Source organism: Phaethon aethereus (genome assembly GCF_964289735.1).
Source record: "Phaethon aethereus genome assembly, chromosome: 19".
Lineage (NCBI taxonomy): Eukaryota > Metazoa > Chordata > Aves > Phaethontiformes > Phaethontidae > Phaethon > Phaethon aethereus.
In genome coordinates this window covers 3,482,438-3,510,111 of record NC_138595.1, presented here as the reverse complement: position 1 = coordinate 3,510,111, position 27,674 = coordinate 3,482,438, and the positions used below count along the sequence as shown (strand labels likewise).

The 27,674-nt window shown below is 38.9% G+C and overlaps 2 protein-coding genes across 2 annotated transcripts in view; both read left to right on the top strand.

Moving 5' to 3' along the window:
* The window catches only part of MED13 (mediator complex subunit 13), a 54,897-nt gene extending 49,478 nt beyond the window's left edge, over positions 1–5,419 (top strand). Inside the window, exons 22-30 of the mRNA XM_082008664.1 lie at positions 502–693; positions 838–1,061; positions 1,512–1,654; positions 1,883–2,041; positions 2,137–2,322; positions 2,530–2,678; positions 2,917–3,090; positions 4,282–4,382; positions 5,080–5,419. Of these exons, the coding sequence (XP_081864790.1) occupies positions 502–693; positions 838–1,061; positions 1,512–1,654; positions 1,883–2,041; positions 2,137–2,322; positions 2,530–2,678; positions 2,917–3,090; positions 4,282–4,382; positions 5,080–5,212 (1,461 nt within the window). The 3' untranslated portion in view covers positions 5,213–5,419. The remainder of the gene's footprint in view (positions 1–501; positions 694–837; positions 1,062–1,511; positions 1,655–1,882; positions 2,042–2,136; positions 2,323–2,529; positions 2,679–2,916; positions 3,091–4,281; positions 4,383–5,079) is intronic.
* Positions 5,420–9,356: 3,937 nt separating this feature from the next.
* On the top strand, positions 9,357–27,662 carry INTS2 (integrator complex subunit 2; the record flags this gene model as incomplete). Its single annotated transcript, XM_082008542.1, has 24 exons — positions 9,357–9,649; positions 10,138–10,276; positions 10,990–11,092; positions 11,320–11,433; positions 12,117–12,247; positions 12,345–12,518; positions 13,133–13,359; positions 14,212–14,337; positions 14,912–14,983; positions 15,078–15,192; positions 15,851–15,919; positions 16,358–16,492; positions 16,994–17,170; positions 17,867–17,975; positions 18,982–19,086; positions 19,565–19,729; positions 19,950–20,151; positions 20,696–20,821; positions 22,376–22,565; positions 23,484–23,729; positions 24,747–24,854; positions 26,225–26,330; positions 26,510–26,686; positions 27,493–27,662. 24 exons carry the CDS (start codon positions 9,357–9,359, stop codon positions 27,660–27,662), a joined length of 3,579 nt encoding a protein of 1,192 aa, XP_081864668.1.
* Between the last annotated feature and the right edge of the window lie 12 nt (positions 27,663–27,674).

The window sequence follows — 27,674 nt, the reverse complement described above, 5'->3', positions numbered from 1 at the left end:
AGATTATAGTTTTTAGCGCAGTTTGCGTATTAGTAACCGAAGCCAAATCCTGTAGTGGGTTCCAAACTCATCGGTGTTATCTCAGAGGAGATGTAGGAGCCACTCCAATAACGAGTAAAGTAGGGGAAAGTTGCTTGTTCCATCACTGGAATCTGTGCTACCGGCTGGACCCTGCTGGGCTTTAGATGGTGCTCCTTCCTGATAGACATCCAACTGCAATGCTGTCAGCAGCTGCAAAACTAGTTAACAGAGGGCATCCTTTTGGAGGAATCATTAAGATTCTCTTCTAAACAAATCCTTTTGTTCTCGGAAGAAAATTTCAATGAGAATAATTGCTTGAAGTCCCACATAGCTTTGGAAGAAGTGGCAGAAGACACCCAAGGACCAGAGAAATTTGACTGTAAAGTAAAATTCTAAAAGCAGTGTACCCAAATACTATCTCAAAAGCCATTTAATCTAATGATGAAACAGTAATTGTTTTCTCCCTCTAATCTGTTCTAGATTGTCCCATGTCAGTACCTTCTACAACCTGTGAAACACGAAGACCGTCAGATTTACACTCAGCATTTAAAATCTTTGGCATTTTCAGCTTTTACTCAGTGTCGGAGACCTCTTCCAACTTCCACCAATGTGAAAACATTAACTGGCTTTGGCCCAGGTTTAGCCATGGAAACTGCTCTTAAGAGCCCTGATGTGAGTATTGTTAATGTGCTTGTGTAAATACGCAGATCAGAGAAATATCCCTGTTTGTTAATCGCTGGAGTCTTTCTCATTAACTAGAGTTCTTGGGAGTAATTGCTTCCTGAAACTTCATTGTCTGTTCTGTCATCTTTATAGAGACCCGAGTGTATTCGACTATACACCCCTCCTTTTATACTGGCTCCTGTAAAGGACAAGCAAACAGAACTAGGAGAAACTTTTGGAGAAGCTGGCCAGAAGTATAATGTACTTTTTGTAGGCTACTGTTTATCTCACGATCAAAGATGGCTTCTTGCATCCTGTACAGATCTCTATGGAGAACAGTTAGAAACTTGCATAATTAATATTGATGTACCAAACAGGTAAGAACAAAACTGTTAAATTAACTTTTAACATGTGTGTCGTCTTTCCTTCCCTCCCAAAGAATTATTTTGTTTATGATGCTGTAAGAATAACTCTGACTTTTGTAGACTCACTGTATTGCAAAACTATCTAAAGCAAACAGGTATTTCCCATACTATGTGCATATTGTTTTGAGTTAAATTTTTAGAAGAACATTATTTGGTTTCATGTGATTCTTGAGTGGTTTTTTGTGTGTGTTCATACTCCCCACGCACACGTGCTGACTTTTCATATCAGTGTTAGAATGTGATTAAAAACAAACACACCGAAGTTGCAATTGATGTACTATAATACTAACATTCTTGGGTCCTGTGAATGTTCAGGTTAATACAAATAAGAAGTTCCAAACGTGGCCCTAAAAACTTGTGGCAGATGTTATAGCTTTGTTTTCCCTTCCCTCTTAATTCTAGAGCTCGCAGGAAAAAGGGTTCTGCCCGCAGACTTGGTCTTCAGAAACTCTGGGAATGGTGCTTGGGACTTGTGCAGATGAGCTCTTTGCCATGGAGAGTTGTAATAGGCCGTTTGGGAAGAATAGGACATGGGGAATTAAAAGGTAACGTGAGCATTTTTAGAGCCTAAAACTTGATTTGAAGCTTTCATTTTTCAACAATATAAGGTGTCTGTCCTGGTCTCTGGAAGAAAACCTAAATAATTTTAGAGTTCCTTTGTGTATTCTGTATTAACAGATGTGAAGTTTGCACCACACACTGTTATATATAAAATATGTATTCTGCAGCAAGCACTGTTCTTCTAGACAAACTTATATCCTTTGTATTCTCAGACTGGAGTTGTTTGCTGAGTCGCCGCAACCTTCAGTCCCTTAGTAAGAGACTAAAAGACATGTGCAGAATGTGTGGTATCTCTGCTGCAGACTCTCCCAGCATTCTCAGTGCTTGTTTGGTTGCAATGGAACCACAGGGGTCCTTCATTATTATGCCAGGTATTTGGGAAACTCCCTCTTTCTCTTTTTTTGGCAAGGGAGCGTATAGTTTGGGCTTAGCAAAACTAACGAAATACTTGATTTCTCGTCCAAAGATTCCGTATCGACCGGCTCGGTATTTGGACGCAGCACCACTTTAAATATGCAGACGTCTCAGCTGAATACCCCACAGGACACATCGTGCACTCATATACTTGTGTTTCCCACATCTGCATCTGTGCAAGTAGCATCGTCAACTTACACCACTGAAAACTTGGATCTGGCCTTTAACACAAACAATGGTTAGTAGATTGGATTTGTTCCTGTTTTAAAAACAAAACAACCAAAAACCCCCTCGTTACTCCCCCTATAATGAGAATAAGACTGTTTCTTCTAATGAACCACAAGATTTATATGGAAAATCACTTGATTTCAGAATGTGTTGTCATATCCTGTATGTAGGGAAATAGAAATATATAGAGATTCACTGGCCGTGTTCTTTTTTCAAGATGGAGCAGATGGAATGGGAATCTTTGACTTGTTAGACACTGGAGATGATCTTGATCCTGATATTATAAATATTCTTCCTGCATCCCCTACTGGATCCCCTGTACATTCTCCAGGGTCCCACTACCCCCATGGAGGTGATATGGGCAAGGTAACTATTAGTAAATACAGACTCATGTGTGTGTTTTGTTTTTTCTCCATCTGCTAATTGCCCTTTGTGGAATGAAAGGTTCCTATGAAAGGTTTTGCATCAGCTGGATGTTGGATTGTCTTTGCACGATTCATGTAATACTTGGCTATTTCAAAATGCTTTGTGTTTTGAAAGCTACAGATAATTTCTATTAAGCTTGTGCTCTCCTAATATTAAACTGTTGCCTGTTGTTTTACAGGGTCAAGGTACAGATCGATTGCTTTCAACAGAATCTCATGATGAAGTAACAAATATACTGCAGCAGCCATTGGCCCTTGGTTATTTTGTGTCAACTGCCAAAGCAGGTCCATTGCCTGACTGGTTTTGGTCAGCGTGTCCTCAAGCACAAAATCAGTGTCCGTTGTTTCTTAAGGTACTGTGACTTCAGCAGGCTCTACAGCCGTCTTCCTGGGCAGTCTGTCATAGAAAGTTGTGCAGTGTGCAGTGGTCTGCATTATGAAAGCTATTATGTTTAAAACAAAGTTGGTGCATGTCTCTTGAAATATGTCTGCTTTTGTTTTGAGGGAGGTCAGGTTTAAATTTTTGAGCTTTGGCTTTTTATGTGCACTTTTTTAAGGGAAGAAAAATTATTAATGGAAGTAGCAAATGTCCTGAAGGGTTCTGCTCTTCTCATGGTTTCTTTGCAGTAGTCTGGACTCCTTTCTTCTTCTAGCTTTGTTCTGTGGTGTCTTGTAAGAATAGGTTGAGTTTCTAGATGGATCTCTGGTTAATGCTTGACTCCCGTGGGGACCAGTGGTAGAGACAGTACGCAAGTGTAGTATCTCACTTAAACTGGTTAAAAGAGAAATAATAAATAAATATCTTTATGTATTGTACAAAGCATAAAAGCTAGGTTTTCCATGTTGGCTGTTGCCAAGTGATAGTCATTGTATCATCTGTCTGGATGTTGTCTGATCTCCTTATCTTTTTATGGCACAGTCCAGACGTACTTGGCGCATTTAAGGCTATACATTAGTATACCAAGAAACTTTCTGTATTAGCATTATTCACTTTTGACTTAAATTAGCATCTCTAATAGTGTGCTTTATTTTCTGATGATACAGGTATATCTTCTTTAGCCTTATTTGTGTCTGATTAGTGGTTCTTCTTGTCCTAAGCTCAGCTGTGGCTTTTGTATAAGACCTTTTTTTTTAACAGAGGATTTGTTATTTACCCTAAGAAGCTCTATATATGGCATATAAATAGACCAGTCCTATGGAAAGCAACTGAACTTCCAAGTCTGTATATTACTAGACATCTTGGGACACTTGAGTTGCTTTTTTAATAATCACTTAAATGTAGCAAAGGGATTAAAAAAAATTCCTAAGATATATTACAGTACTACTGTGCTTTTATAGGAGAGATCTGCATGCATTTCCTTTATATTCTGATAATTCCTGAACTTCTTGATGGCCTAAGGGTAAAATTTGTTTTGGCTTGTGTGTCAGAGAATAGAAGGTGACTGCAAAGTACAGGTCAACAATACAGAGGGAAGAAAATAAGCTGTAGTTGAAGCTGTAGTTGAGTCAGGCAGTAACTGACAACACCTTTCTTCATTTCTTAGGCCTCTTTGCACCTCCACGTGCCTTCAGTGCAATCAGACGAGCTACTCCACAGTAAACACTCCCATCCACTTGATTCTAATCAAACTTCTGATGTGCTCAGGTATTTATGATTGATCACTTGCACAAATATTGGGCATTTCATTTTTAATACTGCTGCAGTGAAGCTATGTATTTATTTCTTTTTCGTTATGTTAGTTTTTTCTTGTGCTGCTGATATCCTTAGTACATCACAGAGACAATATAAATTGCTGTACTTCGAGTGATTAAAAGGTGGCTTTATCACAGAACAGTGCAATTAAAAACAAACATCCCTGAGCCTGTCTTTAACTAATCAGTGTTGATTACAGCTGAAAATATTTGAAAGACAATTAATTCCTCAAGCTAGAAGAGTTTGAGGTGTAACAAAGAAGATGGTGCATAAATGAGTGGAAAACAGTTATAGTTAAGCCAGAATCTTGCATGGGAACGTTGTGGGAATACTGAAATACTAAAGTAGAAGAGTCTAGATAGACTCATGAAAACAGGGCACTTTTAGATTTTTTTTTTTTGGTGTTTTTTTAAAATACGTGAACTTCTTGACATTAATTAAACATAAACAATTAAAATGACAAGTTTTCTTCTGAAATAAAGTTTAGCTTTGAACTGCTTGTAGTAATTTTTGAAGGCATGTTATTTCAGAATGTTGGCAAACCTAATTTATGTTTTTAATACCAAAGAAACTGGATTATATTAAATTAGGACTGTAAAATACTGGTGAGAAGATCCGTTGCCCTGATGGAAGCTTGTTTGCTTTTCAGGTTTGTTCTGGAACAGTACAATGCACTCTCCTGGCTAACCTGTGATCCTGCAACCCAGGACAGACGGTCATGTCTCCCAATTCATTTTGTGGTGCTGAATCAGTTGTATAACTTTATCATGAATATGCTGTGATCTTCATCTGAATTTTGCAAGACAAAAATGAGGAAAAGGGATATTTCACTGCAGGACTAAGTTATCATTCTTCTCAGTGCAAGTTGTTTGCAATGGGGTATGAATCTTATTACTTCCAGCAAATATTGTTTTGACTTGTGAGAGGGGCACCTATCGCCCTACTGTCTTTGAGTCACCGACTATGGGGGACGCTTTAGAATGATGATCAGAAAGTGTATTATAACATTTTTAGTAGCAAAATTAACCATTTTTCCCCAGCCACAGTATTTGTGAAGAGTAATGAGCCATAGTACCCAGTCATGGTTAATGAATATTAAAAGCATGGAGACGAGAAGAAACATGAGGAACAATAAGTTTCAACCTATGGCTTCGGAACATCAAGATGTTCTTGTATTGGATTATAGTACCTAGTATTCAAAAATGCCTGCATCTCTTATTTATTGTAAGTTTTTAAATGTATAAATTGTCTTATATTTCTTAACCTCTTTTATAAAAATTTTCCTAGAAGGTTTATACTGCCTTCTTGCTTTAAAGCAATTGGTCTAAAATATATGTAATCGTCTTAATTAAAAGTTGCAGTAGGTTGCTTTTAGAGTATTATTTTTTTGTAAGGGGGGGGTGGGGACAGTAAATTTGTATTGTCTTGATGTACAGTTTAATGGGGATAGAGGGGTTAATGTCCATACCATTGTGTGTGGGGGATTTACAGCTAAGCTGTAGTTGCAGAGTACATGTACAGTAATGAAGTTCACTGTGTTTATATAAATTGAAAAGGTACCGGGTCTTACAGCATTTTATATCACACCTTTACAGAGTAACAATGGCAATATATAAGTGATATTGTAGGTGGTTTAACTTGTAGTGAGAATAAAACGAATAAACTCTTCAATTGAAGTTTGTGTTACGGTTCAGGGCTGTGGCTAGATTCTCAGATCTATTTCCAGTATACAAGTTTTAATATTACAAGAATATCTATTGTGCATTGTTACCTAGATATTCTTGGCACTGTGGTGACTGTATTATTTTCTTCCACATTTGCGATAAAATGTGAATCTGACGTGGAACACACAAAACTGATCTTATCCAATTTCTCCTGTAATGCTGAAATTTAGCCCAGCTCTAGCCATTTCACAAATGCAAAAATAGTCAATCTTGACTTTAAGATTGGTGTGTGTTTAACTAAAATGTGGTGTATATAGATTCTCAGTGAATTCTGGTATTCAGATTTTATTCCGCTAGTAAAAAAACAGCACGAATCCCTGAACATTTTCCTTTTTAATGTATTTTTGGCACTGTGGTGAAGGTCCCAAGTATGAGTGTATGGCCTTCCCTCTATCCCCCTTTCAGGCTCTGGCTGGGGCATGTGCCAAGGAGGCTTAGTTTTCCCTAAGGAAGGGACTGACAAATCACAAGGCTTTCATAAACGTCTCCCTGTAACTACAGTCACCATTTTTTCTCAGTTTCCTTCCTTTCTCCTAGCACATGCCAAATGTCTGATGCTGCTCTAAAATAGCCCCTACGGGTGCTGAAGAGCAACTGCATATGCTTTTTCTTGGTTCCTCATCTGACTGCCAGATTAAAAACTTAACTCCTGCAGTGCTCACGTGAGCCTGTTGTGATAACCCGTGTCCTGGGTCTTAATACTGTCCGTCTTGCTGGTTTAAACCTTTAAAGGAGCAGGTTTTAAGATCCATTTGTGCACCCACTGTTAATCCTCTACCAGGAAGAATTTGCTTGCATTTACAAAACTTGCTGTGTTAATGAAAATTATGTTTCGTAAATACAAAATACCTGCCTGAGATCACTTTTCATATAAACAGTCTCACTGAATTGTGTATATACAATATTAGCAATTTTTTTGGTTTTGTATAAAGAAGTTGTACAATTGGTGATGAAAATTTTCAGTCATTTCTTCAAAACAACGTGAGTGCAATCAGAAGCTAGCATATTTTGATAAATAGTTAAAAACAAAGTCTGTCCATCACTTTATCTTGATAATTGTAATGCACCGCAGATTAAACAGCACATTTTTGTCTTAGAGAAGGTTTTTTTTCTCATTTGGCTGAGATTTTTTGAAGTGGAAAAATGCTCCTAAAACTGGAATTTTCAAAGCATATGTTCTTTTTTTTTTTTTTGTTCTTTTTTGGAAGCTTTGTGTTTCGAGGTGATCGCTTTTAAACCTGGCTCAGTTAGCCAAGTTCCAAGGGCTGGGTTTTGGTGTGGCTTTCTTTGCTTTGTGTTAAATCTGACTTGTATTCATAAAGGTAAGTGAATCAGCTGCCTGAACACTGGTGTAACTGTGTTCTGTTACCTGGACCACAGCCTTCCCTGTGAAACTCTCCAACTGTGAAAGCTGCCAGTTTCCCACTTCCCTCCCCCTCCAAATGCAGCTAAGTAAATGATAATATCGTAACCACTAGCACCGATCAGGAGGGCCATTTCTGGAGTGGTAGTCACAGCCAGCAATGTACATATCAAACCTGCCAGCACCATGGAGCCAACTACTGCATTGGGCATACTTTTTTGTTAGTTACTTTCATATAACTATTTTAAGAGCACATAATAGCTGGTTTATAAATAAAATTGTCACAATCCAACAACTTGGGTTCTTCAGCAAGTACAAGCTTAAATATTGGAAAATTTCAGCTCTAGCTTCTCAGAAAGGTCTTGCAAGAAAATACTGTGCCTGGCAGTGCTCTGTTAAGTAGCTGTGGAGGTTTATCTCCTCTTAAGTATCCAATGAAAGATGAATCTGAGATCCTTCCATTCCAATTAAAAAATACGCATTTTAACCTAGCTATTACTGTATTAAACCATATAGTCACCTTTGACTCACTACTATTTGGATTAGATTTCTGAAACCCCTGTTGCTAGACCAGCAGGCCACCAGTTGTACTTGCAAACAACCCTTACATTTAAAAGTAGCTGTACCATTTAGCTCTTTCTAACATTTCCTGAAATAATTAAAGATAAATGAATTTATATTTAAATCCTCAGCTATGTTCTTAGCTGTCAGTTATGGCGCCGATTATTGTATTTCTATATTTACCTCCAATGGTAATTTTAACTCCATGTGTTGCTATGAAGACTTGCAGATGTCTTTAATCAAGCACTATTTGTTAATACTGTAATATTGAGAAACTATGTCGCATTATTTTAAAGCTTTCAAAAGTAAGAGTAAAATGTTTTAAAAAAAAAAATGCTATTGCACCATATAATTTGCTGCACAACAGTATGGCACAGCATATCAGTCTGTTTTGATAGTAATGCTGCATCAACAGTGTTTTTATCTGGGTTTCTTTTGAGAATTTGTTAATTAGGTGACATTGTATGACATTACTGTCTCCACAACCTCCAGCTGGGAAGGTGTTTGGTTTTGGTGGTTTGTTTTTTGGGGTTTTTTGTTTTGTTTTGTTTTGTTTTTAAGTAAAGGACCCAGGACTATGCTTCATACTTAAAAGTTTATTATTGTTATTATTATTGTTGCTGTTGTTTGTGGGTGTACTTTTTGTTTTCAGTGGAGTAAAGCTTAATTTACAGTAGAACTGGATTTGGGACCTACCACAATCCTCAGGGTCACTTTTTCAGGACGTTACTAATCTAACTTTAGGGTTTTTTTCCGAGTAAACTGGATGTTGAGGACCTTGCAGAGCAATTGGGTTGGGATGACACAGCCTGTGGCCTCATTACTGGACATGTCGCCTTCCCCGCCCCTCTCGGCACGGCTGGGCCCTCCGAGGAGCTGTTCTGCCTTCTGGCACAGCCGCCACGTGCCGTGGGCCAAGTCGTTGTATTTATCCTGACAAATAAAATTAAAAAATTAAAATAATAGCAAAAGCGATTAAGGAACAAACACTATTGCTGCCGAATGCCATAAACACTGAGTTGTACAAATTGTGACTGAGGAAATGAAAAAGGTTTATACTTTTTAAAAAAAATTTCAAATGGAATAAATTATTCATGAAGCCTTGATTGTGGTGTCTGGTTATTTACAGCAGGGGCGGGGCTGCGGCGCCCCATCGCCTTCCCGCCCGCTGCGCCGCCATGACCTCACTTCCTGCGCTCGGCCCGCCGTGACGCCCTCGGCGCGCGCCGGAAGCGACGGTTGGGGCGCGGGGAGTCGCGGCCGTGAGGCGGGGCCGCCATGGCGGACTGCTCCGGCCTGCAGTTCGTCAGCCCCTACGCCTTCGAGGCGATGCAGAAGGTGGACGTGGTGCGCCTCGCCGCGCTGAGCGACCCCGAGCTGCGGCTGCTGCTGCCCTGCCTGGTGCGCATGGCCCTCTGCGCCCCCGCCGACCAGAGCCAGAGCTGGGCGCAGGACAAGAAGCTCATCCTGCGGCTCCTCTCGGGCGTGGAGGCCGTCAACTCCATCGTGGCCTTGCTGTCCGTGGACTTCCACGCCCTGGAGCAGGACGCCAGCAAAGAGCAGCAGCTCCGGTAACGCGGAGAACGGCGTCTCCTGGGGCGGAAGCCGCTGGGCGGCTTTTCCAGCACTTTGCTGCTGCTGTTGAGTGCCGGGCTGAGCTGGCCGCTGGTGTTCGCGTCCCTCGATCTCTTCGGAGAACCCCGATTTTTGACGGAGCAGCGCAGAGGGCGCTGGGTTTCATTGTCCGTCGTGGGGATGGTTTCCTCCCCGTGGCGCTGGGGGTGCGGGGTGCGCTTGGGGGAGCTGCCCAGGTGAGGGTGGGCGGGGGGCTGGCGCCGCGTGCTGAGGTGAAGAGGCGGCAGCTGGACGCGCTTTCTTCACTCTTGTCCATGCCGGTGGGGAAGAGAGGCCCTTGGAAATTTCGATAATCTACTGAATTAGTTTTCACGGTGTACTACAGTTACAACAGCCTTTTCCGATCATTGGCACGGTGGAAGAATTACCGTCTTACTTCGTTTGCAGAAACATTTCATAGTCGTTGGTCTTAATTGTCTGTTAGGCACAAGCTAGGAGGAGGTAGTGGAGAAAGCATCTTGGTGTCACAGCTTCAGCATGGGCTGACACTGGAATTTGAGCACAGCGATTCACCCCGTCGGCTTCGTCTCGTACTTAGCGAATTGCTAGCAATTATGAATAAGGTAAATTTCTCCATATCTGGACACTTGGGAATTTTGTGTCAGTGCGAACGCACTCTGGATAGGTTGGTATGCTGTCTGGTTCTGTTTCTGGTGCTGCCGTTGTGTGCGAGTACTCTTCTCCAGGTCTTGCCTGCTTCACCAAGACTTGAAGTCTCGGTCTGATTGAACGGTGGCTTGTGATTAATCTGAACCCAGCTCCCTAGAGGAAGTCTTTCTTCCTCAGAACAAATGAGGGTAATCTTTTCTAATACAATACAGACTCTCTACATTCTGTAATATGCTGTACTTAAATATAATGCGATTTTGTGATGCATCAGTGCAGAAATCATATTTGAAAATGAAGTTATGACTTTTCTCCTTCCAGTTCTTTACTTCTATTGCAGTATGATATTAGCCACCATATTTCTCTTACCTTCCCTCCATGCCCCCCCTCAGCATTTTATTTTCCTTGTGTAAACTTACCACATTTTTAGAACTGTCAGTGAGCTATTTCTTGTTTCTTCTGGAAGGAAGCAGTGATACCAGCATCTCAAACTGTATCTACTAGTAAATATTTCTTAGGCTAAACACTTTTCTTGCCTGTTCTGTGCTTATAGCTGTACATTTTGGACAGTTTCTAATGTATTCAATCTGCTGAATTTAAAGCTGTAAAAGACTGATTAGACAAATTGCTGCATACAACCTGTTCAGTGATGATGAATATTGTCTTGTAGGTGTCAGAATCAAATGGTGAGTTTTTTCTCAAATCATCTGAGCTCTTTGAGAGTCCTGTTTATCTGGAGGAGGCAGCAGATGTTCTCTGTATTTTGCAAGCAGGTGTAGTATTCTGATTTATATGTTTTCTAACTTCTTATGAATGAGTTTTGGAGCTGTTGTGCTGTAAGGTTAATCTACACTGTCTAGCTCTTTGAAAGAGGAATAGATTACAGATTTGATTTTTCTATTTATTGATTTGAGTGTGTTATTGAAATGCATATTAAAAGTGAGCTTTTACTCGTTTCACAGTGAAACAGTGTGACTTCTAAAACTCTCTTTTTATCCAGAGCTGCCATCACTGTTGCCAATAGTTGATGTGGCTGAAGCTCTGTTGCACGTTAGAAATGGAGCCTGGTTCCTCTGCCTTCTGGTGGCCAATGTTCCTGATAGCTTTAATGAGGGTGAGTTACAGTTTCTTCTTGTCCGGCTTACTTTTTCTGAAGGTTTGAAATGTTTTCTAGCAATATAGTTAATTCTGGGCTAAACTAGGTGTCATAAATATTTGAATAGGAGAGCGCTTGGCTTACGAAATATAGTCGGAATGCATTTATACCTAGAGATGCTGATAGGCTCCCGTTCTCATGATGGTGATTCTCCTTTTTTGCAGCATACTTGTAGACTCATTGTGTGCATGTTGCAGCTTTTCATCTGTAGCTCACTGTTATAAAGGCTGGCTCGGGCCATGAATGACTGGGACTACAAACCTGCTCTAGCCTTGCTAATAGTTCATGTCCCTTAGACCGAGCCATGTTATGAGGTGCAAAATTTGTATTGTTTAGCATTCCTTACCTCGCAATAAGATTTCAGTCTCCAGGGCTGCCAGATGCACAGGTTACATTAGATAGAGTACGAGTAGTAATTGGATGATGCATAAATCTGTAACGACCCTGTAATTTCTCTGAGGAGAAAGACCATTTCCTTGTTCTGCTTATATAGTGTAGATCATGAATTATTGCCCAGGCAAGATTTGTGTGGCCCAGTTAATAAATCATAGTGAGCTGAAGAGAAGAGCTTGGCTTTGTGTGTTTATGTGGCTTTCAGTTGGAAAGGCCAGATTTACTTACACCTCTTGTTGGATATTTAGTCTGTAGAGGTTTGATTAAGAATGGTGAACGGCAGGACGAGGAAAGTGTTGGAGGCCGTCGTAGAACAGAAGCACTTCGTCACCTGTGTAAAATGAACCCTTCCCAAGCTCTAAGGGTCCGAGGCATGGTGGTAAGTCTGTCATTAGTCTGTCATGAGAATCATAATTACGATCCTTATTGGAGCTTTAGAAACAAAACAGGTGTTTGAGCTTGAGCGTTTTATCTAGGTGGAAGAGTGTCATCTACCAGGTCTCGGTGTGGCTTTGACCTTGGATCACACCAAAAATGAAGCTTCAGATGATGGAGTGAGTGACCTGGTGTGTTTTGTGAGTGGTTTGCTACTTGGAACAAACGCAAAGGTTCGAACTTGGTTTGGAACTTTTATCCGAAACGGCCAACAGGTATGAAAATCTTTAAATATTCTGCATTTTAAAAAATATTCTTACGGCTTGCTGTAACTCTTGGTTGGACTTGATGATCTTGAAGGTCCTTTCCAACCTTAGTCATTCTGTGATTCTGGATGTGGGCACCCATATGTGTCTAAACGCATACAAATCCTGTTGCCCGTCTCGGGGCAGCCTTTACAAGGCAACAAAAAGGGACCATCAGGTCTATAAAGAGTGTCCCTGAAAGCTGCTCTTTGGTTGTTCCTCTGAGAGATTTTTTGGTAGATGATTCAATAGATATGGAAACCAGGGAATTGCACGTTTGTAAGGTTGACCTGAAAAATATGTTCATCCTCAGCATTCACAGTAGGAAGTTGTGTCTTGACTTGCTCAGTTAGTTGAGTTAGTTAAAGCTTGTGTTTTGATGTAATAAGGTGATGTAATATGATCATGTGTTGCCTGTTGCCCTGGTACTGAAAACTGTATTTTAAAAAAATTCCTCTCCCTCCCCCCATCCCTGCCACTTCTTTTTTTCCCCTTGACTTCCTCATTAGGGAAGCTCTTACATAATACATTGTTTGATGGGATGAATTTACATTGTTTTTCTCATCTTTTAACCTCTTACGCAGAGAAAAAGAGATAATATCAGTTCTGTTCTTTGGCAAATGAGGAGGCAGCTGCTCCTGGAGCTCATGGGAATCCTTCCCACGGTTCGCAGCACACACATTGTTGAAGAAGCAGATGTTGATATGGAGCCAAATGTGTCTGTGTATTCAGGACTGAAGGAAGAGCATGTCGTGAAAGCCAGCGCATTGTTACGTCTCTATTGCGCTTTGATGGGAATTGCTGGGCTGAAGTAATGAACGTTTTAATGCTCTGTGGTTTTTATTCACTGTCTGTCCACTTAAACAGAGGTTGAGAGCTTTGGGTGCTTCTACCATGAGCTGTCTCTTAATGCCATCGTGTCTTTGAAACAGTCTTGGCAGAACTCGCCAATTCTAGTACTAGGGCAGGCCCTTCTCACGTGCTGAGGGCTGGAGTTGCCAGTTGATGGATGTTTCTTTTATCTTTATAGCGCAGAGAGCAAATACTATGTAATGCTAAGGCCTGTGGTGACAGGTATGGTTTTTTACTTTCCGGCACTGTTTTCAGCAGAAATTTTTTTTTTTCATTCTAATGGTAAAGATCCATTTATCAGCTTTGTTGATTTTTTTTTTTTTTTTAAATGTCAAGTAATGCAAGAAATGTGGTGCTCGCTCTAATGCTGCAAAATCAGTTCTATTGACTTGCTAGAAGTAGTCTAGGCCTAAGTGGTTGGAGCAGTGTATAGAAGAAAAAGCAGCTGAAAACTCTAGCAAGCAACTTATGCTACATGAACTTAGAATTTGTGTTCATCTGTTTTACTTTTGAGAGGGTGCTAATACAGCATCTTCATGCATTGTTAGTTTTAATTTAGGTATTTTGTACTAATAGGCAAGATTATATCCTGAGGAAATTTTCTCACTGTTGCTATCTCTTAACAGAGATTTTAATGTCTTCAAGTTCAAAGAGAACTGCTAGCTAATCTTGATACTCATTTATTGATGGCAATTTGATAAACAAATTACGTAACAGAGAAAATTTAACCTTTAACCATTGTGATGAGATTGGAAACCTCTTCACTTTTAAATTGGCAGTGTGGGTTTTGTTCTTTTTGTGTCCTGTTCAGGCCAACTGATGAAGAGGCTGAGCAGCTACTGCAGCTGATGACCAGCCGGCCTCCCGCAACTCCAGCTGGTGTTCGCTTTGTGTCCCTTTCCTTTTGTATGCTTCTGGCCTTCTCCACTCTTGTCAGGTACCTCTCAATAAAGGAGGAGCTTTGTAAAGATGTTACTGTTTTAGCACCATTAAGGCAATGACCTCCTCAGAGCTGCACAGTTTTTTCTCTCCTAATTCTTTACACAAATCCCCGTATGTTGGTAATAGGGTTTTGTCTCACACTATGGTGTGTAAATTGAGATGCCACTCTGCTCTTCCTCTTGTTTAGAGCAGATCTTTTTAGGGGGGAACATCAGCATTTGCTTAGTTTGGAATGGTTTTTGAAAGCTAAAGTGGGCCTTACTAGTTCTTTTTTCCATTGAACAACTTTATGGCTAAATTCTTTAGAGACCCTGTTCAAAAGAGTAGCAATACAGGTATTTAATGGATGTAGCTTCTGCTGTGTGCATTCAAGGCAGGAAATCACCTGAGAACTGGACTGGAGTTCGTGCTAAATATCAGTGCTTAGCAGCTCTTTGATGCCCAAGGGAAAGTGACAGAAAGTCTCCTGGCATAAGATTTCTCAAATACTGGCTTTTCTGCTAGTAATTGTTAGTAAAACTAGCACTAGTTCCTGGGAAAAGGATCTTTTATGGATTTTCTTTGTGCAGCACCCCGGAACAGGAGCAACTCATGGTAATGTGGCTTAGTTGGATGATAAAGGAAGAAGCTTACTTTGAAAGGTGAGAGCAGACTTCTTTTGTTTCTAATGATTCCAGTAATCTCACATTTACTGATGTCCTATTGAAATTAACTCTTCCTCTTTGTTATCATTAGCATTTCTGGTGTGTCTGCTTCTTTTGGAGAGATGCTTCTCTTGGTAGCCATGTATTTCCATAGTAATCAGCTCAGTGCTATCATTGATTTGGTCTGCTCCACCTTGGGAATGAAGGTAAATCCTAAACTGTTTCTAGCACATACATTTCTCTTAAAATTAACTTTTTACTGTGTATTTCTACTCTTCTATTTACTTCAGTTTTGGTGTAAAGAACTTTGGCTTTGGTTTCAAGCAAATGTAAAATAAAAAAATGAGTAACTAACTAAATTAGTTTCTCTAGAAAAACATTAAGCTATGCATATCTCCTGACACAGAGGAGTGTTATGATAAAAGCATCTTTAAAAAGTGCTGACTTGTTGAAATTACTATTTGCATGAAATGCACTTTTCTAGAAGACTAATTGAAGTAGTTTCCAAACTGAGCTGCAAACTTTTTGTTTTAAACAGTTTAAAGAAATATCTCTATGTATTAGTTAATTTGTGAAAATTACTGAGGGAGACTTGCCTTCAGTTTACTATTGTGAAACAGTGTCTCATCAAATGTAAAAGCTAGGTAGGTAATTTTTAGGATGAAGAAGATATGGAGTGATGAACTTGTGACATTTGAAAATACTTTTGCTTTACATTTGAAGTATAGGTGTGAGTGTTTCCTGGTATCCCAGTGAAGACAAGTTTAAAAAGGTTAAAAGTTAACAGTTTGTAAAATAAATTTGCAGTACTTATAAATAAGAAAGCTAGAACTTAAAATGAAAGTACTTTATTATTTGTTTCAGATTGTTATTAAGCCCAGCTCACTCAGCAGAATGAAGACAATCTTCACACAGGAGATTTTCACTGAACAGGTATTTTAAGCCTAGGTCATGGTTTTTTTCCTTCCTTTTTTTTCTTTCTTTCCTTCTTCTGTAATCGCTTCAGTTCAACCTGCAAGAAGAATCCAAGCCCTGCTGGTACTGAAGATCTTTGGCTCTTTTTTTTGTACTCTGATCGGATTATGCTTTTTGAACACTTCGCTTTTTTAAATAATGGGAAAATAAAGGAGAAAAACTGTCCACTATCGCGTTATTTTTTGCAGTAGTACGAAATCGTTCATGAATGTGGTACGTGTGCTACAGTTTTACACACACTGTACTAAACTACATAAAAATGTTCTTCAGCTTCCAAACAACCAAAAATAAGTAAATGGCAGAATGTGGCAGGGCGACTTCGTCACCTTGTGCTTATGCATTGTGATAAGGTGGATATTTGTGGTATTCTTCTTGTTAACTGTAACTTTCCTTTAGGTTGTTACGGCCCACGCAGTTCGCGTGCCTGTTACGGGCAATCTCAGTGCCAACATTACTGGGTTTTTACCTATTCACTGCATTTACCAGCTTTTAAAAAGTCGTTCGTTCACCAAGCACAAAGTATCCATTAAGGTATGACCTTCATTTTATTTCTATTCATAATTCTGAATGTTGACTAGGTTTTGCAGACTGTTTTTTTCCGCTGAATTACAGGAACAGAATTCTTCATGAATCTTATAACCTGTTACCATGTAGTTTAAGGAGGAACTGTGTATTAATTTAGGGTACCCAGTTTTAGCTCTGTAATCCAGAGACCACAACTTAGTGAAGTTAAAAATAATGAGAAAGTTATCTCTCTCCCCCTGTCTCTGCTTAATAAAATTGTAGTCACAACGGTATTTCCAGCCAGGACAAGTTTTATTGGTGCGTCAGTGCAGAGCAGCAGGGTCCAGGACACACAGTTTGTGCCTAGGCCCAACTCAGAACTGGTATCACACTTTCCAAAGTCAAAGCCTCATTCAGTTACATTTTTTGTAACTAGTTAAAAGGGGATGTACTTGCAGACAAAAAAAAAATTCCCCTCCAGCTTTGAAACTGAACGTGTCATGGCATGTTGGCATGGTTTTTTTCTAGGACTGGATCTATCGACAGCTCTGTGAAACCACCACTCCACTCCATCCTCAGTTGCTTCCTCTTATTGATGTCTACATTAACTCTATTCTTACTCCTGCATCCAAATCCAACCCAGAGGCCACAAATCAGCCTGTCACGGAACAGGAGATACTGAATGTTTTTCAAGGAGTCTCTGGGGTAAATGATTTATGTGCTTCTTTTGTGTACTTTTATGTGAATGTGTGGTTCAGTGTTTTGTATAGATGCATGATGCAGATTCTGTAAGTTGCTTCACTTTTTGTCTTTAATGCCTCTATAGTAAACTGCTTCCTACTACAGTGATGGTCATGTGTTTTAAAGCGAATCTTGTTAGTGCTACTCAGATTTTTAGGAGGATTGCTCTTTGTCCCTGTTTTGCCCTTGGAAACTCACCAACTCATGCTGTTAAAAATGCAAAGAAAAGCACTTCATGGATTGAACAGTGGAAGTGTTTATGTAGGATTTGTGTAATTTTTGTACTGATTTGATCTTGTTAGGAAAAAGTACTACTTAACTGAAGCATTCTAACTGGTTTTGAAAGAAGCATTTTCATTTTGGTAGAAGTATGAGAATGGTCACTTGGACACATGTAGAATGAGTGGCAAGCATTGACTTGAGTTGGAATCTTGGGATTATTCCTTATTAGTGTCCCAAGATATCAAAAATATATTTTATGTTTGAAGCTCGTTTTAAAAAGAAAAGTTTCCTGCAACTTTCAGCTTGGACCTCATACGGCCTAATATTTTTATACAAGGCTTACTGCCTTCTCTTTCTTCATATTTGCTGGTAGATCCAAATTTTTGTTCTCAAGAATCAGGAATGCAACATGACCTTTGTATGTGGTTTTATGTATAGGGAGAAAACACTCGTCTTACTCAACGATACAGCATCACAACACAATTGCTTGTCCTCTACTATGTCCTGTCGTACGAAGAAGCACTTCTAGCAAACACGAAGATACTAGGTATATGTGAGTGCATCAGTGGAAAACACATTGCCTGAAAATTAGATGCAAAGAGAGGAGTTCTTGCAATAACCAGAATTCGTATTGCTGTCAGATTCAAGCACAGCATAAAAGTTTAGATTCTTGTAATAAACACAGCATTGCTGTAGAAATTCAGGAGATAAAGTTTTTGCTAAAACTCTGTAGTTGAGCCATTTGTTTTCCAGATTAAAAAAGCTCCATGCTGGCCAAAAAGTTACCAGAAATATTTATGACTATCTAATAAATACAGCAACAATTAACAAAGACTTCTTAATTACTTCAGACCTTCATTTATTCATGTGTAATCAGACTTGCAGACACATTGCTTTGGGTTGGCAATTTTACAGTTGACAATACTGAATGATCCCTTTTTACCTTTGAAATTGAGACTTTAAACCAATTCTAGAAGAATGTTGTGTAGTGTATTGACGGAATTTAATTTCTGTGAAAACATAATACTTATGTCTGGTGGGCGCTTTTACCTGCGCTTTTTAGGGTGCAAAACTTCCAGCATTCATCAGTGCTATTTTCTTTACGCTATTCAAGAAAGACTGAAATACTATAAAATCAGTTACAGTTCTCCTGCGTTTATAACTTCCACCTCACTACAGAGTGTTGTGTGTGCCAACAGTTTGAATTCCATGTACCAACTGAAAACCATTTTTTTTTTAAGAATAAAAAATCTTGAGTAAAAGACAGGACAGATTTGAGCTATGATCTCAAAATCAGTTGGATAGTGTGCAGATCTTGCAAATAAATCTAAATGCCAGGAAAATCTTTAAATTGAAATGTTCACAGAAACGGTTTCCCGAAGAGCTTAGTTTATACTTTAACGGGAATGAGGTGTGTTATTTGTCATTTTCTCTATTTTACCTGGATAATGCAGAGACAAGTGCTTTACATTTTCTTTATTGATTCAGTTGGGGAAGTAATTTTTTCCAACTGTAACTGTTAACGTTTGGTTTATTGTCCTGTTCCCTTATAGCTGCCATGCAGAAAAAACCCAAGTCTTACTCTTCAGCATTAATGGATCAGATTCCAATTAAGTACCTCATCCGGCAGGCACAAGGACTGCAGCAGGAGCTGGGAGGTATATCTGTGTGTGAAAGTGTAATGTGCATGAAGAAGGAAGGCTAAGCGTGTTTCCAGCTCTGTGGCTATCATCTGTTTCATTGTGTGCCTTCCTTTCTCTTTCTTTTAAAATCTGTCATTAGTAACTAGTGAACTTACAGGTGTGTTTGAAGAGTAATAGTGAAGGTTCAAGGAAGGCAGTTCTTTTTAGAGTAGCTCTTGCCCACCTAGGGTAGGTTTTAGAGTAGGAATTGCCTGAGAATTTATAATTATTCCAGACTGAGTTTGAATTACTTACAGGGCCCTCCCAACCTTTCCAAAAGGTGACTTTTCCTTTTTGTGGGAGTTAGAATATCAGGCTAGAAACATGCAAGCTTATTGAACTTCTTGCAATGTTTCATTTAAGGTCTGTTGTTGAAATGATAGGCACACATATGTTCAGGTAAAAGATGTAGCTACTTAAATCTAAGATGTATACTTTCTTAATATCCCTAAAGGCTTGCATTCTGCTCTGTTACGCCTTCTTGCAACTAACTATCCGCACCTCTGCATTGTGGAAGACTGGATCTGTGAGGAACAGATCACAGGCACTGATGCCTTGCTGAGGAGGATGCTTCTTACAACCATTGCGAAGAATCACTCTCCCAAACAGCTCCAGGAAGGTAAATAACTATCTTTGAAGTAAGCAGTGTTCTTTCCAGATTGGTTGGGATATGGTGGGTGTGGAAGTGTGTAGCCATTTAATTCATTTGATCGTATTGCATTTGAATAATGAAAATGTTCTGCTGCAAACTGGTCAATATATGAGTCTTCGAGGTCAAGCAGTCAGAAAAAATGTCAGAAATCCTGTTTTACCAAGATCCCATTGTCTTTATTTTATAGCATTTTCCATGCTGCCTGGGAATCATACTCAGCTGATGCAGATCTTGGAACATTTAACACTTCTCTCAGCTGGTGAATTGATCCCATATGCGGAAGTATTGACATCAAATATGAATCGCTTGCTGAATGCCGGGGTCCCTCGGAGGATTCTTCAGACGGTCAATAAACTTTGGATGGTTCTTAACACTGTGATGCCAAGAAGGTAGGTTTAAAGTACTGTTTAGGTTCTTGTTGCAGATAGGTGGAATGCCACTGTCTGTTTCAAAAATAGTAACGTAATGCCTTTGTCTGGGAAATTGGAGGTTGTGACTGAATAGAATGTGTTGGAGTTGCACTCCTTTTTTCTTTGTTGAAGATTTTAACTTTTGTATTTAAAAGGAAGGTGCTGCTTGTTCTCTGGGGAAAGGAATTAACTGGTTTGCTTAAAATATAGGAGTATTGTTTTATAGTGTATGTTGTTTGTGACGAATTACTGATGAAGCATGAACTCACTCTGGTAAGAACATGCCTTTTCTGAGGAAGTAGATGCTCTATTGCAGTGAGAACAGTTTGGTTAATTCCAGTGAATGTAAGTTAACTATATCTTGGTTAACTACAAGGGCTGCAAATGAAGTATGGGTTTTTTGCTCCTTGATAGGCCTAGAAAAATACAGCTAAGTGATATAAGAGAGTGTCCTGATGCCTATGTGATCCTTTTTCTCATATGGATTATCTATTAGAAAATCATAAAAATAATCTCATTTTAGGTTGTGGGTGATGACTGTTAATGCTCTGCAGCCTTCAGTAAAAGTAGTCCGACAGCAGAAATACACTCAGAATGATCTGATGATTGATCCTTTGATTGTACTAAGATGTGATCAGAGAGTTCATAGGTAAGCATCTCCCTCCTTTAGCTTTTTATGTTCTGTGGTACTTACACTGATACATAGTGAATGCTAAACATAAATGTGTCTCATAGGAAATTTCCAGAAGCTTTCAGTACTTCAAAACATAATTTCAGACTAATCATATGAGCTTCTAAGTTCCATTTTGTATGTATTAAGCTTGTTGATCAGAGGACTGAGCGAGCTGTGCGTGCTGTTTCAGCATGTCGTGCTGTCCAGCTGAGTGCCTCGTTGGACAACCTTACATTCAGATCTATATTGGAAACTTTAGGTTTCATCCATTTTAGGTTTGTATCTGTGAATTTGTGCTAAATAGACATTGCAGCATGCTTAAAATGGCTGCTGCCACATGGTGGTGATGGTGGTGGTTGAGGTTGTAATTGTAACACCCTTCCACTGCACACTGTCTTTTGCATCCCTCAGGAGCCTGTAGGTATTTCTTCTTTTTGGGTAGCAGTTTCTGCCAGTGCGTGCTTGATGGATATGACCAAAGTAGATTTGCTTAATTTTTCAAGAAAGTCTTTAAGTAGTACTTAGAAATTAGTTCCGCTAGATGTCAGTGATGACAGAGGACGATGTGTAATGCTGCTTTATGGCTCAGATGCAGAAGAATAAACTGAGAATTTTAGTAGTGAAAATTATCATAACTGATAGCAATGGGCCAGCTTTTAAGGAGAATATGAAATAATGCAAAGAATAAGCCAGAATTTGTAAATTACAACTTTAATTTTCCATAGTAATGAAGACAATTGCATCTGTTATTCTAGAAAAGATAACGGTTAATAATTTTAAATGTACTTCAGCCCCTAGCTTTATTCCTTGTGTGTTCTTTTTCACATTTTCTATCAGTTGTGGTTTATTTTTCCCATTTTTATTATCCTTTTATTCATAATAAATGGCTAATAGTCAACTTGATTTGTGCTTTATGTTCTTGTTTGTATGCATCTGTCCCTCCTTGCCTTTTAGCAATTGAGCTGTGAATACAATTTTCATTTGAGTTGCTACAACTCTGCTAGACTTAAGTTTCTATTGATAACATCTTTAATCCCTAACCCGTAGGTGAAATATTTAAATGTATGTCCCTTCAGTCCTGGATGCAAATGGAAAACCCTACGTTTCTAAAACTGTTAGGGAGGTTTATAATGCAATGTGATTTGAATACTATCATCTTAATATTGCAGAAGCAGGTCAGAGCTTGTCTGCCTGATTTTTCCCCATCATTCAGATCATTATTTTTCCTTACTTCATGTACAGCCACAATACTTTTTGGGTTTCCTTTGTTCATCAGAAATTAGTCTCTTCAGCAGTTCCTTGTTTTTGTAGAGTGTACGCGTGTGTGCGCATGAGAGAAGTAGGACTGAATGGTAAGGCAGCAGAAGGGATTGTGACCTTAAATATTTTGCTGTGTTAGGGAAAACGGCTTTAGTATGAACAAGACTACCACCTCATGAGCCTTTGAGGAGTGCTTTTAGTTTGTTCTTATTACTGTCTTACTGTTCTGCCTACTGAAATGCCTTTATTTTATCATGTGTTCCCGTACAGGAGTCCTCCTCTGATGGATATAACTTTGCACATGTTGAACGGATATCTTCTTGCTTCAAAAGCTTACCTCAATTCTCACCTAAAAGAAACAGCAGAGCAGGACATTAGGCCATCCCAAACCAATGCAATGGGTCCAGACGCCCCAGAAGTTACAAGAGAAGAATTAAAAAATGCATTGCTTGCTGCTCAGGTAAGTGGGAAGAAATGTATATTAAATGATGTGAGGAAAGACAATGATAAAACAGAAATACAGAAACAGGAAATTAGAAAAGGAGATCTTTTTACTTTTTTGTTTTAAACGAGTTCTGTTACCATGAAAAAAAAGCCTTTGTATTCAGATTGTTAATATTTTCTGTCTTCTGTTTTCTAGTCTGAAGCATTGTATTGGTTAACTGCTTTGATAGTGTTCTTTTCTGTTAGTTAGAACAGAAGAGTTTAGCTTACTAGCCCTTTTGCTGTGTTTTGTTATCCAGAGGCTCTTTCTGTACTTAGCTTTGCAGCAGTAAAACATGAATAAATGCGACAGACCTATGCATAATCATTTAAACTATGGTATTTAAGAGAATCAGCCAGCATTGTAAAGTGTGAGGCTGAAGAATGATTAACTTACTTAGCTTGACATTACGGAAATTCTTGAGTAATCCCGTTTCACTCTGGAAGAATGTCACATACGTAGTCCCTATTAGAAGATGATTTTTGAGTTAATAGGAAGATTTATATTTAAACGAGTAGTTTAGTCTCCTCTGAATACTGTGAATTATATGTCCGTGTGCATATTTTTTCTGATCTGGATGCTTTAAGGGATCATTGGAAATCGATTTTGAAACAATCACATTTCAAAGGAGTCTCACATTATGATGATCTGTTGGATTAAGCTTTTGTTCTTCTTTGAATCTTGATTCAGATAAAGTGTTGGGTTTTTTTAATGTTCTTCAGGGTTTATGATTCTTGAACTGAGTTGTTTTCATTGTACAGAAAAAAAATTTGTAGCTGGAAATTCTAGCCACCTGACAGCCTTCAGATTCTTAAATTGTCATTACTTTGTATTTGATTTCTTTGATTTCATTAGGGTTTTTAGTGCATATTCTGTTGCTTATTTTCTTCACAGGACAGTGCTGCTGTGCAGATTCTTCTAGAGATCTGCTTACCCACCGAAGAAGAGAAAGCCCAGAGCCGTAATATCCACAGTTTGCTAAAGAGTGTTCATAGTACCACAGGCCCGAAGAGTCCAGAACTAGAAGAAGAAGAAGATAGCTTGCTGTGTAATCTTCGAGAGGTCCAGTGTCTGATTTGCTGTCTGCTGCATCAGATGTATATAGCCGATCCCAACATAGTCAAACTAGTTCATTTCCAGGTCTGGTTTGCACTGTTTTAGTTCTTCCAATGTTTTTTCTGGTTAAGAGCGAGCCAAATTAAGTGGTCAAAGGATGTGAATGCTGCTGTTTTCCTCAGAAATTATAATGGCCCACTTCTCTGCTTCCCATCGCAGCAAATTTGTAGTACCTTCATTTCCTCCATATTTCAGTGCTTGAGCTCTGTGTTGTAGCTGAGAAGGGAGCAGCTAAACTATGCCTGTTCCTCATCATTAAACACGTGCTTTGCTTGTGCCTCTGCCCTCTTTTATACCAAAATAGTTTGTCCATTCTAGGCCAAGGAAAACTGGCCTAATCATCTTATAATACTTGTTCCACATCCTTTGTGGGTTACTTTTTTTCTGGCTGTGTTTTTAAATTACTGTACGCATTATTCAAAATGGCAGTTTGGCCTCAAATGTAAACATCATCTTATCTTTCCTTTTTGTTGGGGCACGGTTTATCTCTTTCGAGTGGAAGGAGAAAGGTTGCCCCTGCCAAAGCAGCTGTATGTCTTCAAAAAAAAGAAGGGGGGAAGGATTAGCAAATGTTTTAATATAAATGTGTTTTTAGTGTGTGTTCAATCACACATTGCCAGATGGCAGCCTCTTTAAAAGGAGTTAATTTGCCTTGACCTGGAACTGATTAAGTGACTAAAAAAGTCATAATGGTGCAGTTGTGAAATAAGTTTGGGGGCCTGTGGTGAAGTTTCAAACACAGGGGAAAGACACAGAAGGAAAGGGTCACTGCAGCCTGTTTAGCTTCGGGAGTGGAGGGGTGCGTCTCTGCAGATAATGCACTGAGTATTGAGGATAAACAACTGATTCAGACCCTGGGTTTGTCACCCAGCCTGCCTTGTGTTGCCTTGGGATACAGGCCTGTTGCTTATAATTTTGAACAAAACAGATTTACAAGTATATTAGTTTTGAAAAAGGCATTAATGCAGATCTAATTTAAAATCTTAATTGAAGCAGAAATTTTAGAAAACCTTTGACATATCTGTTTTCTTAATCACACAGGGTTATCCATGTGAACTTCTGGCTCTGACAGTGGCAGGGATTCCGTCGATGCACATCTGTCTGGATTTCATACCAGAGCTCATTGCCCAGCCTGAACTTGAAAAACAGGTACTGTACAGTCACCTAGTTTGAGACTCACTGTTAGTAGTTAACCCTGATGAAGTACTGGTTAAGGGGAGAAAATAAAAGGATCGCTAAAAAAAGTCCTGTCCTAACTTGCCTATGATATTAAGGTAATATCTGTAGCACTTTAACCTTAAATTAAAGGCCCGGCCATTAAATCTCCTTCAAATCAGGGCTTGTGATAACTCCTCTAACGTATCTCTGTGCACTTGTTTAGGAAATACTGATGAATTCCAATATTATCTTCAAGAACATGAATAAAAGCTCTTTTCAATAATGACTTTCATTCATTCTTTATATTGAGTATAAATCGGTTGGCAAAAATTTTGCCTACTTATTTTTTATGTGCTAGTTTATAGCTAAAGGAACTTCTATGAAGATTGAAATTTTGAAAACCTTTTTTACAAAGATATTCACTAGAACAGATGAAGCAGCCTTAAGATCAAAATTTTATTCATTCAGGTTTGACTACTAAGTCTTCTTCCAGTGAATATCACTACTGTTTCTTGAAGCGAGCTTGGGACAAGACTATAATGTGTAAATTTTTAAATCAATTCAGATTTCTGCTTTGCCAGTTGTCTTATCATTTCCTTCCGTGGCCTAACTGCAAGAACAAAGGCTGCCAGAATGACATGTGAGGCTTTCCTCAAAGTTACGCCGTTTGAATCTGAAGAACGGTGTTTTTTTCTCACTACCGGCTCAGCAAAGGGGGAGTCAGGAGTTTGATTTTGAAATGTTTCACCAATATTTTTGGAAGTCTTCTCATGATGATTATGAAAAACAATGGTGAATAATCTATTATTACTTCCTGAAGCAATTTGTAGCAAAGGTATATTGTGTGCCAAGGGGAGATGACATATTTGGCTAGTTGTAGGTAACTGGGATTTGTTGGACTAAAGATTTCTCTGTTTTCTGTATCAAGCCAACCTTGTAGTTGCTCTTATTTAATCCCTTCTCAAATACTGAGTTACTGCTGATGAGAGGATGCTCAACTAAAATGAAAACTAGAACACATTGGACCTTAAACAGCTTTTATAAGGATGATATTGTAAATTGTGCGTTGTTTTGTTGCTCATCCTTAATGTTGGAACAAATTGTGTTTGTGGGGGAGATTCTGAAACACTAATGCTGGTACTTTGATTAATGTTAAATATGTGTGGACTTTTTTTTCTTAATGTCATCAGAAAAAAAATCCTTATAACTATTATTAAGGCTTCTCTGGCTTCAGTTTCCTCATTGGTAAAATAGAGAATGTTTACCAACTCATAAATTATGTGAAGAGCTTTGGGTAGAAAGTGCAAAGCAATCTGCAACTTAATGGCTTATTTCTCTTTTGCCTTTCACCTACTTAACAGATATTTGCCATCCAGTTACTCTCATTTTTGTGTATCCAGTACGCACTACCTAAATCTCTCAGCGTGGCTCGCTTAGCTATCAATGTGATGGGAACCCTACTCACAGGTAAGCACTCCAGGCAACCCCTAGATACATTGTTGTGTAAATTAGAATTATTTACCTAGGCTGAATGCAGTTTTGTCTAAATGCCACAGTATTAATTACGATTGTAAAAGTAACAACAGTTCTTGACTGGATTTTTATAATATTTCCTTTTTACTTAACCATTTCCTTTCCCTTGATAGTTTTAACCCAGTCAAAGCGCTATGCTTTTTTTATGCCAACCCTGCCTTGTTTGGTGTCATTCTGTCAAGCATTTCCTCCTTTGTACGAGGATATTATGTCTCTGCTGATACAAATAGGACAAGTTTGTGCCTCTGATGTTGCTACACAGACAAGAGACTTCGACCCAATTATTACACGTAAGTACTTGGTATCTCAAACGTCATGTCATGGTCCCAGGGAGAAAACGATGTTAATGTTTCAAAAGTTTGAGTGTAGTTGGAATGCAGTATGATTTACTAGGTTTACTAGATTGGAGGAGAGAGTTTAGAGGCTAAAGGGGCTTTTTATTAGGCTTCTTACTGCCACCTTCTGTTTTATTTCCCTGCTTGTATCGTTTCAAGATGTATCGCTACATGCAAGTGTTGTGCATGGAATTTGCAGTTGTAGTCTAAGCATGAAAGATGTGAGCAAAGGCCAGTGGCTTTTGAGAATACAGGGACGTTTCAACCCCTCAGCTGAGGTATAACAGCCATATAAATCTTCCTAATCTGTTGGAAATGCAAAGTCAGCTGAACTACCTGAAGTCTTACACATGACATGGCATGGTTGGGTAAATACATAGTGATTGTGTGAACATGGATTAACTGTTTAAGTGTATCAGTTGATCTTGAGCATGTTTTTGCCTCTTTTTTTTGTCTAAAGACAAATTTTCTGTTCATGTGATATAAGGTTCCCTGATACTATCTGTGCTGGCATATTTATGTTAAAAGATGTAAGAGGTAATATAAAAAAAAACAAAGGAGGCAGACGTAGGTAAATGAAAAAGAAATGTTGTAGTGTCTCTAGAAATAATCTGTGGAGTTAAGCTTGGTGCATGAAATAGTGATGGCTCAAATTTGCAATTTCATAGCATACGTGTTTGTGTTATGGGTGCAGTATAACAGTTTTAAAAAATTATTTATTTATTTAGATGCGCTTTGCTTTCTTGTACTTAATTTTCTAGGTCTCCAGCAACTAAAAGAGAAACCACATGAAGTGTCAGGACTTTGTAAAGATTCATCAAACAAAAGTTGTTCAGTGGACATTGCAAGCATGGACCCTGATGTTCGGTTATGCCAGTGTGTTGAAAATACTATCATTGAAATAATTAACATGAGCGTAAGTGGAGTTTAGGAAGAAAGCAAA